At 46.7% G+C, this 16,140-nt stretch overlaps 1 protein-coding gene across 2 annotated transcripts in view; it reads left to right on the forward strand.

Moving 5' to 3' along the window:
- Positions 1 to 16,140, forward strand: part of LOC142579398 (cell adhesion molecule Dscam1-like) — a 377,301-nt gene that overhangs the window by 94,268 nt on the left and 266,893 nt on the right. For both annotated transcript variants that reach the window (XM_075689534.1, XM_075689535.1), the window contains exon 2: positions 14,826 to 15,152. In XM_075689534.1, the coding sequence (XP_075545649.1) occupies positions 14,826 to 15,152 (327 nt within the window). The remainder of the gene's footprint in view (positions 1 to 14,825; positions 15,153 to 16,140) is intronic.

Below are 16,140 nucleotides of genomic sequence, written 5' to 3' on the forward strand. Positions count from 1 at the left end.
CCCACCTCCCTATACGAAGCAAGTTCATTTTAGGCAAAATTCATAAAATGCACGGCCGAGTTTCTCTCATATTTGGCACTAAACCTTCCCTTGCAAGGTAATCTGATTCACGTCACATGTCACGCGAGTGAGTGAGCGAGTGAGAGAGAGAAGAAACTTTATTGCAGGTCCGGCGAGGACGCGAACTTGTCGCGCACCCGACTAATCTCACGTCGGGACCGGCAGGTCTAGCCCACTGGCCCGGTTGCGCGACCGCCGGACAGCCAGGATTTGCTTGTCTAGAGCGAGGCTACGCAGAAGCGACTCCTACTTCTTCTTGATGAACTTGGCGTGTCAACCCACACTCCCAGAGCATGTGTGTTAAAGTGGAGGTCTGCCCGTAGGACGGGAAGGCATCGTCGCGATACACGTCGGGGTAAGCCTCGTGGAGAACGGACAGGCACGGATATATGCTGGTCTGTAGAAGTCTAAGCGAAATGGCTTGCGCCCTACTGAACTTGGGGTGATGGGGTGGAAAGACCATTCTATATATGTAGACGAATTTAATGACGTCGTTGTGAGTAGCGGGAGCGTCCCTGTGGCCGTAGGGAGCAGGCGAGTCGGCGCTCCGTACAGAGGAAGCGCGGTCGGGGAGGTCACGCGCAGCCTCGTGAGCAGACTCATTGAGGTTTGGGGGAGCACCGTCGACCGGCCCTACGTGAGCGGGAAACCAGTGGATTGAATGATGTGTGAGAGCATATGGATTCGAGCCGTTAAGAAGGCGAGCAGCTTGCTTGGCGATGAAACCCTTCTGAAAAGCCCTAACTTCCATTTTAATATCGATATATATATATATATATATATATATATATATATATATATATATATATAGATCTCGGACCCATGACCGTCTAGCAGGGTGAGGGCGATGGCGGCTTGCTTGGTGACTCAGGGGTCTGAAGTGCGAATCGAGACACTATTTACTAGTCTTGTATCATGGCCCTACTTTTCTTTCTTTATTTGTATAATTATTAAATTATAGGCTTTTACGCGCCAAAACCACGATCTGATTATAAGGCACGGCGTAGTGGGGGACTCCGAAAATTTGGACCACCTGGGGTTCTTTAACGTGCACCTACATCTAAGTACACAGGTGTTTTGGAATTTCGCTCCTATCGAAATGCGGCCGCCGCATTATGTGCCAGTCTATGCATTTCTCTTGCCGTTGCTTTCTTTTTTACGGGAAGCTTGCGAGAAGTCCCTCCTCCTTCCCTTCTCTCACATCCGTGTAAACTTTTAAAGAAGGAGAAAAATATAAAGTGCCCACACTGTTCTTTTTTTTCGGCAAGTTATAGCCCTGGAGTTACTGTTCATTCTAATTTATTAATTTCCAGTTCCTCGCTTCCAACGTTTCTCCTCTACCCACCAACAGTTTCGCTTAGAACGTTGTCATTGGCTCTCACCTTGGTTTGTAAGAACCGGCCTCGATTCTTGTACTTCCTTATAAACTCAACCTATGAAACTATACAGGGCTGTCCCTCAACAAAATAAGAGATTGCGCTTCTAAAGCGCTCGCTATGGATTCCTAGAACAAGAAGTTGCATGATGAATATACGCTCTAAAAGCTGTGCATTAAAGCAGAGGCGGACAGCTACAAAATTTTCGCGCACGCAGCAATCAATGTGGAGCGCCATCGAAGCGCAGAGAACAATTTAGTCGAAGGCCGGCGCTGTCATCCACTTTCTTGAGCTGATGTGAGACGTCGTGTAGAGGAACATTGTAGAATACGAGCTGTCAGACGCAATCATAACTCACAATATTATACTAGGGCGCTTCGCGCTCAAAAATTATGCTGAGTGTAATAGGAGCTTAAATATGCCTCTTGCCGCGCTGTTAAATCTTACCACGTAATTGTAAAACTCGTAACGCATTCTCGCGTCTTCGCACAGGTACGGGCACTAATTCCTCAAATGGATTTACATGTCCTGCGCAATGGTCGTTTACCATGGCCTACGGTATCCATGAACGCGACGGACATTTCCCTCGGTCGTTTTTCGTCCCATTGCGGCAGGTGTGGCCGCCATCTGTGTATATAGGAAGTATATTGTGTTTGTCCAAGGGCTCTGCCAACTTCTGATCTTCCCGCGAGTGCTGCAGTCAGCAAACCAACCCTACGTTGGCGCGCGCGTAGAAGTATGTACAAAGTTACAAAAACAAGAAGAATCGCCACATGAATGCAGACAGGGAGAACGAAAAAGAAAGGCCAAAATGCGACGAAGGTACATACTGTCGCAAACTGTGAAGGGGAGGACAGCAAACGACGACATTCATCCGCGACGAACGCACGCCTCACTACGAGAAGTCGCAGCGCCCAGCGGCCACAAAGACGGGGTCAGAGCAACCTATACGGCCCTGGCCGCAAGATTATTGCTTGCCGAGGCGCCGTGCAGGGCTGCAGCAGAACGCGCGGCCAAGGGGAATGGTGGGCGCCAAGCGGCCGGCTTCTGCCCGAGACCTGCGGAAAGGAAGCGGTGCGGCGAAATGGAATAAGAACTGCCGGCAGACCTTGCGGCCTTGCTTGGACAGTGCTCTAGGCCTTGCTGATCCGGGTGGCTTTCTTTGAGGAGGCTGCAGTGACCGAGGGATGGGGCAGACGGGCGAGCTGATCGCAATATTGCGGACTGATTTTTTTTTCTTTCTTGGGGCATTCGTTGTTTGCCATACAGATGCAATTCTCAACTCCCCTTCCCCCTTTTCCTACCGCCACCTCGGCTTCTTATATAAAGTTGTCTGTGTGGCTGCTGTTTTTGCTGACCTTCGTGTCACGAACGGCAGCGTAGTTCGTCTCCCTTTTGCTCGTAATTTTCTTTATGGTTTTTTTATGGATCATTGCGTAAATTCTGGTGTGAAGCAATTGCCTCGGGTGTGTGCTGTGGGATGTTTATTACTGCGGAAGCTCTGCTTGTTCACCTTTTTCTTCTATCAAAGGGCTAGGGTGGAAAGAACTTCAAGCACCGTTATGCATATTATTGTATTCGTTGCCACTGAGGCCGATTCATCCGAAACGAGATGGCAAATGCTATCTTATTAAAGCGTTTCTTTACCATTCGCATTACGTTCTCGCCAAGCTACCAAATCTGCTTCGCTAAGGTGCAGAAGAAACTGTATGAACATAGGTTGCCTTGGTTCAATTGGGGAGTACTAAAGCAACGTCTATAACGGAAAGCGGTAGCTTCTGATATTTATGAATGAAGTTTGCTACTACAAACAATGGCTTCTGTTGAACTACATTTAGAGGGAACAACGCTCAGTGGTGTTAAAGCTGTGCCCGCGGCCAAGCCAATATAACAGCTCTTAATTTCGCCAAACGACAAGAACTGAAAGTTCAAATCTTGTGTTGCACTTTCACGCCTGTGTATAATATCTTTTTAACCTTCTAGTTTTGCTGCTTGTTTTTGTCTTCTTTCTGTCTCTCGTTATACCTCCTCCGTCTCTCACTTGTCCGTAAGCCCTTCCACCAAAAAGAACCACAAAAACGATCAAGGCCCACTTATAGCGCATACCGTTTCCCCCTCATATCCTGCCCCTATGTTTCGTGATCTTTACTTAGGGGCCCCTTCTTGCCAACGACCACTCAAATTTTGATGAAGACGAGTTATCTACGAAACATTCGGTGCAACAAAGCTCACTTCTCGTTGGAATGTAACGAAGGAACAGACAACAAAGAAAGCACCCAGAAAGTTAATTGTTATGTTTTATTGAAGCGTTGAAACAATCAGCTCAAAGGAAATGAAATTGGACGATAATAACCCGCCGCAGGGGAGGACCAAATTCATGAGGTTCATTATCCATCACCTCGTGTGATTGCGATTAACGAAAAATTCTTTATTAATTAACAATTGTTCTTTAGAGTCACTTTACGGCGGACACATATCACGCTCCCTAATTAACCTAGACAAACGCATAATTACACCTAAACGTTAATGTTTCGTTAACAGAAACACTGTGCCTTCACACATCGCATCTCTGAAGACACATACTCTCACGGCCACGAAGTACAGAACACGTACGAGCACGTATATATGCATATTCGTAAGGAGCCGCGAGAAGCTTCGCATGCAGAAATGGTCTCCCGCAAAGTTTTGCGGCCCCTTTTAGAATGGAGTCTATAGATACTGCCAGCGCGCCTATCACGTGGGCTATAGAAGACAGTTTCAACATTGCCCATACACGTATGCGACGGCGCACCGCTACTCGGTGGATTCATTCAACGTTAGACGGGCTCGCCTCGAAAGTTTTTCGGAGTTCCAAACTGCACTCAATGCTCAGACGTGGCCCGCATATGCGCACCGCTTCGCGTCGTTACATCGCCGCGAGCTGAGGAGTCTTCCGTAGGCGGGCCGTCACCACCATTCGCGGCGGAACTTGCGTTTCCGAGCAGTTCTTTCCATTTGTTCCATCGCCTTCGAAAAAGGCCGACACCCCGTTCGCTGTCGTTTCATTCTTACTTACATTTTCTATTCGCCTTTGATGTCACAGACCCCAACCACTCTGCGCAAGGAAGACGAAGAACGCACTACAAGTTCTCTCCGAGACTTCCTTCTACGGCGATCATTTTCTTCCGATAATTTTTTTTTCATATATGAGTTGGTCTCATAGATGGAAAAAAGCAAACCAAAGGCTGCGCGATTCGAGTTCTTACATTCTCACATTCTCACTCTCTTTCTTGTTTTTTTTTCCCCGCTGAGTAGGCTCAGCAGTTATCATCATACTTTAAGAAACGACCGTGGTGCGACGCTGTCGAGGAATAACCCTCCCCTCACTCTCTCTTTCCTTTTTTTTTTCTCAGCGAACTCAACGAACCCGTTCACCCGTCTAATGTTTTCGCGCGCATCGATTTTGCAATTACAAAGGGCTCTCTCGTTTCGTCGGTGTCTTATTGTTTTCCAATTCCATTGACGTTTGCCGTCAGCTCAAAGAAAGGATTATCACCGACAGCTCCTCCTTTTATCTTGGTCACTCCGCGTTCTTTTCTTTTTCTCTTCTTTCCTTTTTTTCGTTTCGCGCCCCACATTTTCCTCTTCACTACTATTATTTACAAACATTCGATGGCCCAGTCATGCAACAATTAGATCTCGTTGGTTAGCAATAGTTAACGGCATTGTGTCGATCTGGGCATTTCGCCACAACTCCGGTCTTTCAACTCGTTGTAGGGTAAAAATATTCATTAAATTAGCTGTATAACAAACCTTTATTTAAACCTGCTTCCAGAGTATAGCTTCACGTGAATTTGTTCACACTTTATAGTTACGGTGCCGTTGAAAGCGTACTGAATTGCGCTGACTCAAGGTGGCAAGCGGAATAGTTTTCGACAATTCCTGGGAGGTATCAATGAAATAATTTTGTCATCCCACTACAAGGTCATGAAGCACAGAGAATTCGTGCTGAAAAAAACAAGGATAATCGACGAATCAAGACGACGGAGCGTAAGAAACTACTGCTTACGTTTTTAATGTAGCAGGCATTCATATTCGATAGTGCAGCTGAATCACGGCGAAAAATCACGCTACTGACATAGCTTTTAGCATTGCTCTTTTCTCCCGTTTGTGTCGGTTTATGCGTGGCGTCTTTCCTTCTATGAGCATACTACCTTTGAACCTCGTACCACATGTTACTTACGCATACGGTTCCCGCGTGAAAGCCCCAGTCCGCACACCTAAATGACAAAGCTTCCACCTTACAGAAGGCACGCAAAGGCGATTAAGCTAAAATGAAAGAACAAAATTTCGGTTATTAATGCACCAGCTATCACCTGCAAATGTAGTTCGGATTTCGTGGGAGGTGTTTCACATTTTTGCACTGTACTGCCAGATCTATCACGAATGGCTCTGCTGTCAACGTCACCTACAAAATAAATACTTGATGCACAGGTCACAATACAAATCACATGTAACAGCGCAAAATGAAACAAACGGCTGCAAAAGGAAAAGAAAGAAATTCTGGGACCTGGACAAGCACAAACTGTGGTCTAGTTTTTATTTTTCAAGATAAGGTGTATATATATATATATATATATATATATATATATATATATATATATATATATATATATATATATGGTACTTTGAGCCCATGTATGATTTGGTAATGACCCTGTCTCATACCCTGCTGTTGTGCATATCCCTTACTTTCACTGCTATTTTTCTGTTTAAAACTTTGAGCTATAGGAAGAGAGAGAGAGAGAGAGAAAGGCTCTTTAATAAATACTGGCATGCTGCTCCAGATGGCTAAGACGAAAAATGAGATGATACGCACAGTGAACGGCCCAGATACACAACATACACAATATACACCTCAACACTCTACAAACTAAAGTATCTCATTCAGACCAGTGTCCCAGAAGAAGTTTGAAATTGCCTTCGTAGCGCGAGATTCCCGGGAAGCTTTCGCCCGTAGTTCAAGCAGGTGCCTTCGCTCCAGGAATGACAGCCTTTCACGAATGTTCATTGCGGACAATAAAGCTGTTCTTTCTAGTGTAAATAGCGTGCAAGCGAAAATTAAGTAGGCAGTGTCTTTCTGTGCATTGCATGCAGGGCCTTGGTTGACGTCATTACTAGCAGTAATTAGTGACTTACCAGAATGAGAGTGCAGTAATTACAACATAAAATAGGAATCATCTCTCTTGTTGAAATTCAGCGTTTAAGCCTAACTCATTTTTATTGCCTCACATCGTTGTTTCATTCTTTCTTTTCTTTGTAAAACCCTATATATTGGAGTATGCTATCATGAGAAATGTTTCTGAGAAAGAGGCCTTTTCTTAAGCGAAATACATCACCTAATAACAAAATTTGTACATACCCCCAACTTCACTTCCTTCTTCCCTCCCTCTCTTTTTTTTCTTCACACAAACCCCTTCCCCTGTGAAAGGTAGCAAACCGGACGTGCATCTGGTTGATCTCCCTACCTTTCCTTTTTTCCTTTTCCTCCTCCCGACTTGAGCATATGCTACTAACAAAGTTGTCATAACAGCCGCAGCGAGCAGCAAAAATTTTGATGTCGCGAAGTTAAACATAGCGTTTAACCTTTACAAGAAGTCATTATGAACGACTTCATTCCATCCGATGGAAATGATAACTTATCCGCTACACCACGTTTATTTAAGGAGGAGGAAAGATAAAAGCAGAAGACAGGGAGGTTAACCAGAATAACGTTCACAATCCCACTATTATTTCGGTACATCTGAAGCTGTAGAGTATAAGCCAGCGATGAAAGAGCTCGTGCCTCCCGCGCAGTCGGCTCTCCAGATAAGACACGGTGTACCTTCAACCACGGCTAATTCGACGCTCCAGGAACTACAGCGAGCTCGAATTGCCGGCGCGAAACTTTTTCCGCGTTCGAATGGCTCCACGCAAATTATCGCGCCTCGTTTTTTGACGCTCATTTCGAGAGCGAAATCGTGCCGCGGCTTTTCGCCCGCACCGCCTGGTCGTCGATGTTATTGCGAAAAGGGCGGCGCGGATGGGCGCCATATCCCCTGTAAAAAATAAATTATCCACGTTATTGTGCGGCACGTGTTGTGTTTATTTTTGTGAGCGGGGAAAGGCGGGGGGTTCGCGGGAGCGCTTTCGTGACTCATGTTATACTTTTCCAGAGGTCCCTTCCACGTTTCATGCAAGTGCGAAGGGGCCTGCTGCAATGTCACCCCCCACGCCCACACAAACACACACCACCCCCACCATCACAACCGGCGTTAATACCGAATGCAATGACCCCACGCCTCTCTCCCTCTCTCTGTCTGTCTACGTTAGCCTCTCTCTTTTCGCCAGCGGATCCGTTTCGAGCGTATCTCTATATTTGCGGCAAGCGCCGCGTTGCAGCCGCATAGCATAACCACGTATAAACTGGAAAGCCCGGACGTTTCGTGGCAGGCGCGTCGAATCACATCCTCGGAACTCGCTTGCACGTTGCGCTGAATGCGTGCGTGTGCGCGTAGGGGCTATCGTTATCTGGCTGAGCCGCACATGAGCGACGGCGCAAAGTGGGAAGGCCGCGCTCCGCTGCTCTCGACGAGTGTGCGCGCCGGTGCGATTTGAATATTTAACGGCCCGGCATAGCAGGCAGCAGACAGCTTGGCGGGCCGTAGAGGCACGTATACGCGCTGCCTCGAACCACTGCGTTGTTGCGGCCTTTTGTAAAAGCGACGACGCGAGAAAACCGCTGCCTACAAACCTTAAAACAACGTGGAAGCAAAAAATTCGCAGTTCCTCCCGAACGGCGACGCACCGATTGCGATAGCAAATTAGTAGATAGCTGTTCGAAGTAAGGATAGCAATTTTATCGGCCGTGTAAACTTGTAAACATTCGCTTACTAACTAAATTAACAATAATAGAATGTGTAAGCGTGACTCAACGAGGACGTAGAAAGAAACAGGACACACCAGGGTACGCATTCTTGCGCGATTCTATTTCCGATTTAACGCCAGAGAATAATTATTTATTTATTTTTGCAACAGCAGTAACAATCGTGCATGTACTTGCATAAAAATACTCATCAAGTATTTATGGTAATAAAAATTTTGTATTGTGGGAAAGAGTTGCGCCCTTGAGCGGAATGCTGCAAGTGTCATCTGCTACGACGCCTGCTCGCTGCAAACGCGTGACTTTTCTCGCAGACGACGACGAGCACTTGCGAACTCTCTCGCTCTTTCGAAAGGCTGCGTCGGCTGTCACGATTGCTGAACGTCTTCAAGTACTTTTAAGCACATCTGCTGCAGTGCTAGCAAGGACGCTAGTGGCCTCCTACGAGTATGCTTCGTCATATTTTATATTGACGTATCGCTTCCGAAGCGTTACGGCGTGCCCATTTTGCGACACCACAAGTAAGTTTGTGTTCTCAGTCCTAAAACACTCATTTCAATGAGCACACAAACGAGCAATGCATAATGAAACCCTCAATAAAATTTCATTGTCAAGCCACCAGAAGTACAACTGTATATGTCTTGTATCAGTAGCACCTTCTTTTTTCATTTCTGAAGTTTCACAAAGACCGTAACGCTACAGCGCCAACCTAACACACTTAACAAACCAAGGTCTAAACGCTCAAAACATGCTCTTTCATCGTTTACGATGCCGTCGCTTTCTCCTCATGGCTTCGACACCACACCACGACACAAACGTCGTCCCAGTCGCTGGCCCAGCGCGCCATCGCCACTTCGAGCAACATAAAAAAAGGCAGAGAGCTTTGCGTTGCACTATCCCACTGCACTGCAAGTGCGCTTGCAGCGAAACCAAAACTGCCAAAAAAATACTTGTAGACTAGTTCGCCAGTCAACAGAACGCCAATCCGAAGCCTGTACTTCCCATCATTCCCATGATGGTTGAACGATCGCACCGCCAGATTTCTCTCTAGGTATAGTAATATGAAACTCTATGGGCTCGGCAGTGTAGCGAGGCTTGCATTTCATTTCCCATTCGCGGCATGAGCGTCGTCCGCACGCTCACGGGCGCTAAGCGGCTGTGAGCAAAGCCCCTTGATCGACGCTCTTTGCAGTGAAATTCCATGGAGGTGCTTAAGCTGTGACCACCTTGTTAGGATACACTGCTCTGACCTGAATCGCACAGAACGTTTAGATAAAACTGTCCAGGGTTCCTATTGGGACACTGGACAGCTTTATAGTATGACTTTTTAGTATAGTATAGTAAACGACCACAGGCGTCCTTCTCCAACGAGGTCAGCATCCATCGTGTCTGTCTACCATCGGGCTTTACACCATCAGCACGTTCAACCTCAGCTTTGTGGTGTTTAAAACAGCCTCAAGTGCGTCTTACGGTTCCAGGGATAAGACAGAAGATAGCCCTGCCTACCTTGGCCCTGAAGCAAGCAGCTCTGGATTGTTTGAGCACTTTCTACTTTGACCGAGTCCACATATATACGGATGGCTCTTCCACTCAGACCAGTTCCACCGGCGCAATGGTTATACCATCACGATCAATAAGTATTCGATACAATATTTCTCACTTGAAAGCATCCACCGGTTCGGAGCTTGTTGCTCTCCGAGGTACCGTTGAATATATTAACGACCAACCGGCTAATCGATGGGCGATATTCTGCGATTCGAAGACAGCCTTACCATGTCTTCTGTCATCCCTTCGTCGCAGCTCCTGTGAACAACTCGTGTAGGACATACGAGAAATGCGCCACCGAAAAATCGCGAAAGGACACGACATCGCGTTTCAGTGGCTGCCTGGCCATTGCGGTATCTCCGGCAACGACCTCGCTGACGTAGCTGCTAGGAAAGCATGCGAAGGAGCAACCCTTGTTTCTGTACCTTTATCGTGGACTGAAGCAGCCCAACACTTAAGCAAGCTAGCGCATTGTATGACATTGAAGAAGTGGCACACACCTGAATTCACTCAACATCGATTGCATCCCCTCGATGTATCTATGCAACCGCGGCTGTTACCAGGGCTTCCGCGTGATGAGGAAAAAATGCTGTGCCGCTTATGCTTGGGCGTCGCATTCACCAATGCATATACTTTTTTGATTGGAATGGCTGATAGCGCCGAGTGCAATGCCTGCGGTGTCGAGGAAACTATAGAACATCTACTGTGCTACTGCTCGTCTTTTCAAAATGAAAGACGTGACCTCTGCACAGCTCCTAATCAGTTAGATAGAAAGCAGTTCACCTTGAACAAGATCTTGGGACTATGGCCTTGCATTTCGCAGCTACAAAAGACCACAAAAGCGCTGCTACGATATTTGATAGCTACCGGATTGAGTCAGCGTCTGTGATCCGGACTGAGTGTCCGAATGATATCCCCAGCGGACTTTCATTTATTTTATACTTTCCGTCTCCTTTTCCTTTTCCTCCAGAGTAGGGTAGCCAACCGGGCTCAGTCCTGGTTAACCTCCCTACTTTCCATTTAACATTTGCTCTCTCTCTCTCTCTCTTATAGTATGACTTATAATGATTTGACAATCTAACGAATAGCTAGGCAACAAAGGAAACACAAGTTTGTGGTTCTTTTTTTTCATATTTACCCTATTTCGTGTAAAAATTAACTAAATAAATAACGCGTTGAAATGTATGCGTGTGTGTGTGTGCGCGCGCGCGTCCAAAGGAGTAACGCACTTGGGTGTTTTGTTCCTTTAGACACCTCGCCCAACATCCGGTGCCTTGCCATCTCGACGGCTTACTTTCACTCCCTTCTTTGCCTGCCCCGCAAGTATGCGTGCGTACTGTTGTGCAACGCTTGTGTATATGTCTGCGTGCACTAGCGGGTGCTGTCGCTCTTGCAAACTCGGAGGCTTAGGAGAAACTAGCGCTTCCAAAGTTATGATCCCTTCCAACTCAGTGAGAGTGCGTTCCTTATGTATCGATCTTCAATCGAGCCCCAGGTCCACGCTGGAGGATATTGCGGCGAGGCCTGGGTGAGCACGCCTTTGGTCGTCTGAAAATGCTTGGAGAGGCATGTTTCCGACAGAAGAGGAACGTGAAAAGAATGGAACAAAGAATGAGGAACATAAAAGAATACTTGCCAGGAACGCGAATCGAGCTCGGCAGTTTGACACGATAGAAACGGAGAACCTCTCCACCTTGCTCTTGGTCAGCCTGAGACAACCACAACAAATAAGCGAAGCTGGGGAAAGAAATCGAGAGAGAGCTTGTACGTTGCGTGAGACAAACTGCTAGCTGCGTAAGAAAATTTCAATATATGTGTTGGTGTAATCGAAGACACAAGGTGCATGACTGCTAGCTTCATCCGGCAAAGAAATATTTATGCGGCAACCGTTACGCTTCCTCTTTCAACTTTCAATCACCCAGGTCGGGAGTGCTTGTCCAAATCTGGCTCATAACTGCAAAAGGAGACGCGTGCAAAACTTACTTCCGCAAAGGGTTTCCAGTGCACTTAAAGAATTGGCAACGCAATCCACTGCTGCAAGGAAGAGGGGAAGCGGTGGCGAGTATTGGAGAATATTGTGCAAGAAAGCTTGCGCTAATATTGACAGATGTGCTTCCGGGACATTTGATGGAGCTGTCTGTCGAATGCGTCCAGATACGGGTTGCTGAAGGAACGCTATGCATTAACCTGAGGAAAGTAAAGTACGGCTTTTCTTTCTACGTAGACAAACTTGCTGAACGTCCGTCCCCGACTCACAGTTTTCCGAACTCCAACTTTCGAATTTTTTAGGAAGAATAAGAGTAAAGACTCTGACTTCTTTTTTCTTCAAGGTTTTCATTCCGGCCATGAATTATTTGCGGAAGCCAATCTTGTACCAGAACCGTATAAAGGTACGGCGCCAAGTTTGCAAGAAACTTACACATATTGCTGTAAACATTAGAGTTCATGAAGAATTCTGATGCGGATTTGCACTTTCTGCACTGAGACGTCTGCCGGCTATAAACAGGACCAGCTATACTTTTAAAGTGCACAAGATCACAAAACTGATCGCTCCTATGTTCTGAATCCTGGCCGACTCACCTCTGTTAAAATATGTGCCTATGCTATGACCGAAATGGTAGATTAGTTGCTATAATGGTATGCCCCTTATCAGGAAATTGCTATTACGAGAACCGGTAACGGCAAGAGCATTTAGGGTGCTTGCTTTGCTTGGCACATTTGCCAGAGCAGATGTGCCCAGAGCAGATGTGCCCAGAACAGATATGCCTTTCGAGCAGGCACGAAAATGAAAACATCTGATGGTAAGAGTTAATCCCAAAATTGTTACTATGACGTCTGTTATTTTACACTGTACATCTCGAAAAGGTAAAGCCAGTCTACCTATCTTCGCCGGCTTCTACGAAATATATAATGCAACACTATCTGGTAAAACGGCGTCCACTTTCAAATTCTGAACCGCGCGTTAACAAATTGTGTCTGCTTCATTAGTATCAGGTTCCCTTGTGCATTTATTATTTATGTTTATTCTCTGTTTCTTTTTCTCTCTTTCCTCTGGAATCTTTTCATTCCATTCCCGGTCTCTATAAAGAGTAGCATGCCAGTGGTTCTACACGAGCAAGACAAAATCTGTTATTTCTTTATAATAAACAGCCTGTCTCTCTTTCTATCTTGTCTCGCCGTAACTGAAAGGAGGAGTTAAATTCTAATGAAATCATCCCTCGGGCTGAATGAGGTTGCACTACTTGCTGGATCCGCAGAGCCTCTAGTTTATCGCTAACAGCGGTCGACGTCATTCAGACAACGAGGCTATTACTTCTAGAAAGCTGGCATTCAACACAAGTTCATCGATCAAATATGTCAGTAATTAAAGCCAGGATATATTATATTTCTCTGGGCATCTAAATGCATTTTACTCGCGATATCAAATTACACTTAGTGCTTCCACTGCTTCGTGACGGGCCTTGGCTCAAACCAATTATATGTCTTGTGTGCGTCCGAGATGTGTTATTAGCAAGTTATAGAGAAAAGCGGAAGGAAATGCGGCAAGATCTGCCCGACGCACACCCAATATTATACTCTACAAGGAGGTTAAATACGCACGCACGCACGCACGCAGGCACGCACAGACAGACAGACAGACAGACAGACAGACAGACAGACAGACAGACAGACAGACAGACAGACAGACAGACAGACAGACAGACAGACAGACAGACAGACAGACAGACAGACAGACAGACAGACAGACAGACAACATTAGGTTTATGCTGCTTTGCATTGTCTGAGGTCTACTTTACGTAATATGTTTAAACACGCCAAGCACAAGAAAGACTGAAAGAGACGCAAAAGTGTACATCGGAACATTGAAGTCAACAGCCGTCATGCCCAAGGAAGACGTTGAACGGCGCCGCAATACCGGGCAAAGGCCAACGTCACTTAGGGACTCCAGACTGCCTTTTCCGATGAGGAACCGGTGCACGTACTCGGTGATCTGTTTTAGATGGCCAAATTGCGCTCTTCTGTCATCTGACGATCGAGGCGCTTCCACAGCTTGAGCCCTTCCTCGTGTAGGTTTTACCAGGAACTTGAGATAGCAGCATTAGTGTTTGCTCTTCACGCTTCTTTTTAGCTGCCGGATCTCCGAAACACTCCTTGATTTCATGTACGAGCTTCTCACACGTTGTCACGCCTTCTTCGTGGTTTTCTAGCCACACCGATGCGATTCCCTTGAGGAAGAAGGCAACGTTGTTAAGCTGTACGGTGTACACCTGCTCCAGCTTTTCCGGCAAAGGTTCGTGGCTCGGTGTAGGGATGCCATGGGACGCTGGAAGACGGTGGTGGGTTGTTGCCATCGGAACCTATTTCTGGTGGCCGCCCGGCAATTCGGCGACTTAAGCGAAGTTCCATGATTGCGCCTCTGCGATATAGTCGCCGTCGTTCTTTGGGGGAGCCGTTGCTTTACCCCGCACCTCCACCAAAACTGTTACGATGGGATGCGTTCATTCAAAGATGAATTGATGAAAATTGGAGAAGTGTTGCCGCGCCGACACCAAGTCACTCCAAACACAAGCGCACTTCGTCCTCTTCTTCTTCCGTCCTTGCTGTAGCTTTAGCGTAATAATAATAATAATAATAAATGAAAAGGACGCTTTATCCTGAGTATATGCTCATCCGAATAAAGAACTTCTTCACAGGAATGAAAGCGGTCCTTTCAAGGCCACTAACTTACTGTTACATTCAATAGCGCTGCGGGTAAGGTACGAATCACTAATCATCAATGAATCATCACTTGCCTTTCGACCTTTCGCCAAACATTTGTACAATTTCTATTCCTCGCAATAATTTTGACTTTGCAAGCCTAAAATATCGCTTTCTTCTGGTGTTCTCACTTGCCAGTATCTTTTTTCCCCGATCCGTTCTGACCTCCTCTTCTGTACACGCAGCGAGGGCCGCTCGTGAAGAGCGTCACGGTCCCGTGTTCATCCGAGCGCCCCCTGGCCGAGTGGAGTTCCTCAACTCGTCCCAGACTGTGGTGCCGTGCGACGTGCAGGGCGTGCCTCGGCCCGACGTCTGGTGGTGGCGCGTCGGTTCCCAGGGACCCGCACCGGACATTCCGGGCCTGCGTCACGTGCGTGTGCAGGATGGCGCGCTCGTCTTCTCGCCCTTCCGCGCCGAGGACTTTCGACAGGACATCCACGCCGCAGTGTACCGATGCGGCGCGCGGAACAGCGTCGGCTCTGTCGTCAGTGGTGACGTCCATGTCAGGGCGGGTAAGTGGCCTCTCATTACGAAGCGGCAGTAATTACGCCGCAATTTTAGCGTATTAGGCCAGAACCGCATAAAGACGTGGGTAAATGATGAGACACCGGCCTCGATAAACGAAGTCGGTAAAACCGAAACCTTCTTTGTGCGTTTGCACGTAGCAAGGTAATGTATAGACACTCCTTTGTCTAAAATACTAATGCCACTCGAAAGAATATTCGTCGCTGCAGTACAGTTGGGCACGTAAATGGTTGAGGGATTGAAAGCAAGAACTTAGTTACTATTTGCACATTGCGTTGTGATGTGCGCTGTCATTCATTCAAGCGCGCATTGCATGTCTATACGATGGCAGGATCTCAAAACGGGATTTCACGATAATTTCGACACAGCGACGTTTGTCGGCGCTTAATGGACAACCTGAAGGGGCATCTTGGCCCTATGGTTTAGTTTACTCTGCTAAGTGGTATCCGCGGTAGCAACAGATAATTTTCCAATACTTTCCCTTTTCTTCACTTCCAATATTCGCAGTTTTGTCCAAAACGTAAATGTGGGACAGCCATAAGCTAGCGCGTTATAACGCGAAGTTACGCTAAGCTCTTCGTGTGTTGCTGTGTCAGTACAGAAGTACATGTTGCTGGGATAGTAGGTTCATATTGCTGAGTAGATCAGAAATAAGATCGCTTAGCGCAAACAACGATGGAAGTGAACAAGGGGAACAAGTTTTGACTGTTTATTCTATATTGTATAACAAACAACATATACACGCAAGCGCAAGTCCAACGTAGAAAACAGCTTCAACCTCACAACACCCTAATCACAGCCGGCTATCAAAAAACCTTTCTGCGTTCAAAAGTAAAACTGATGTGTCGCCAGTATAAGACGAACCTCGCTCTTTAATGTGAAGCGCCCCTAATAATTCACGTGCAGTGGTGTCCTTGCTTTTTCCAAGAATCCGTACCTTGTCCAGTCGCGGCTTACACGGATGTGAATTAAAGT

Source organism: Dermacentor variabilis, chromosome 4 (genome assembly GCF_050947875.1).
Source record: "Dermacentor variabilis isolate Ectoservices chromosome 4, ASM5094787v1, whole genome shotgun sequence".
NCBI lineage: Eukaryota > Metazoa > Arthropoda > Arachnida > Ixodida > Ixodidae > Dermacentor > Dermacentor variabilis.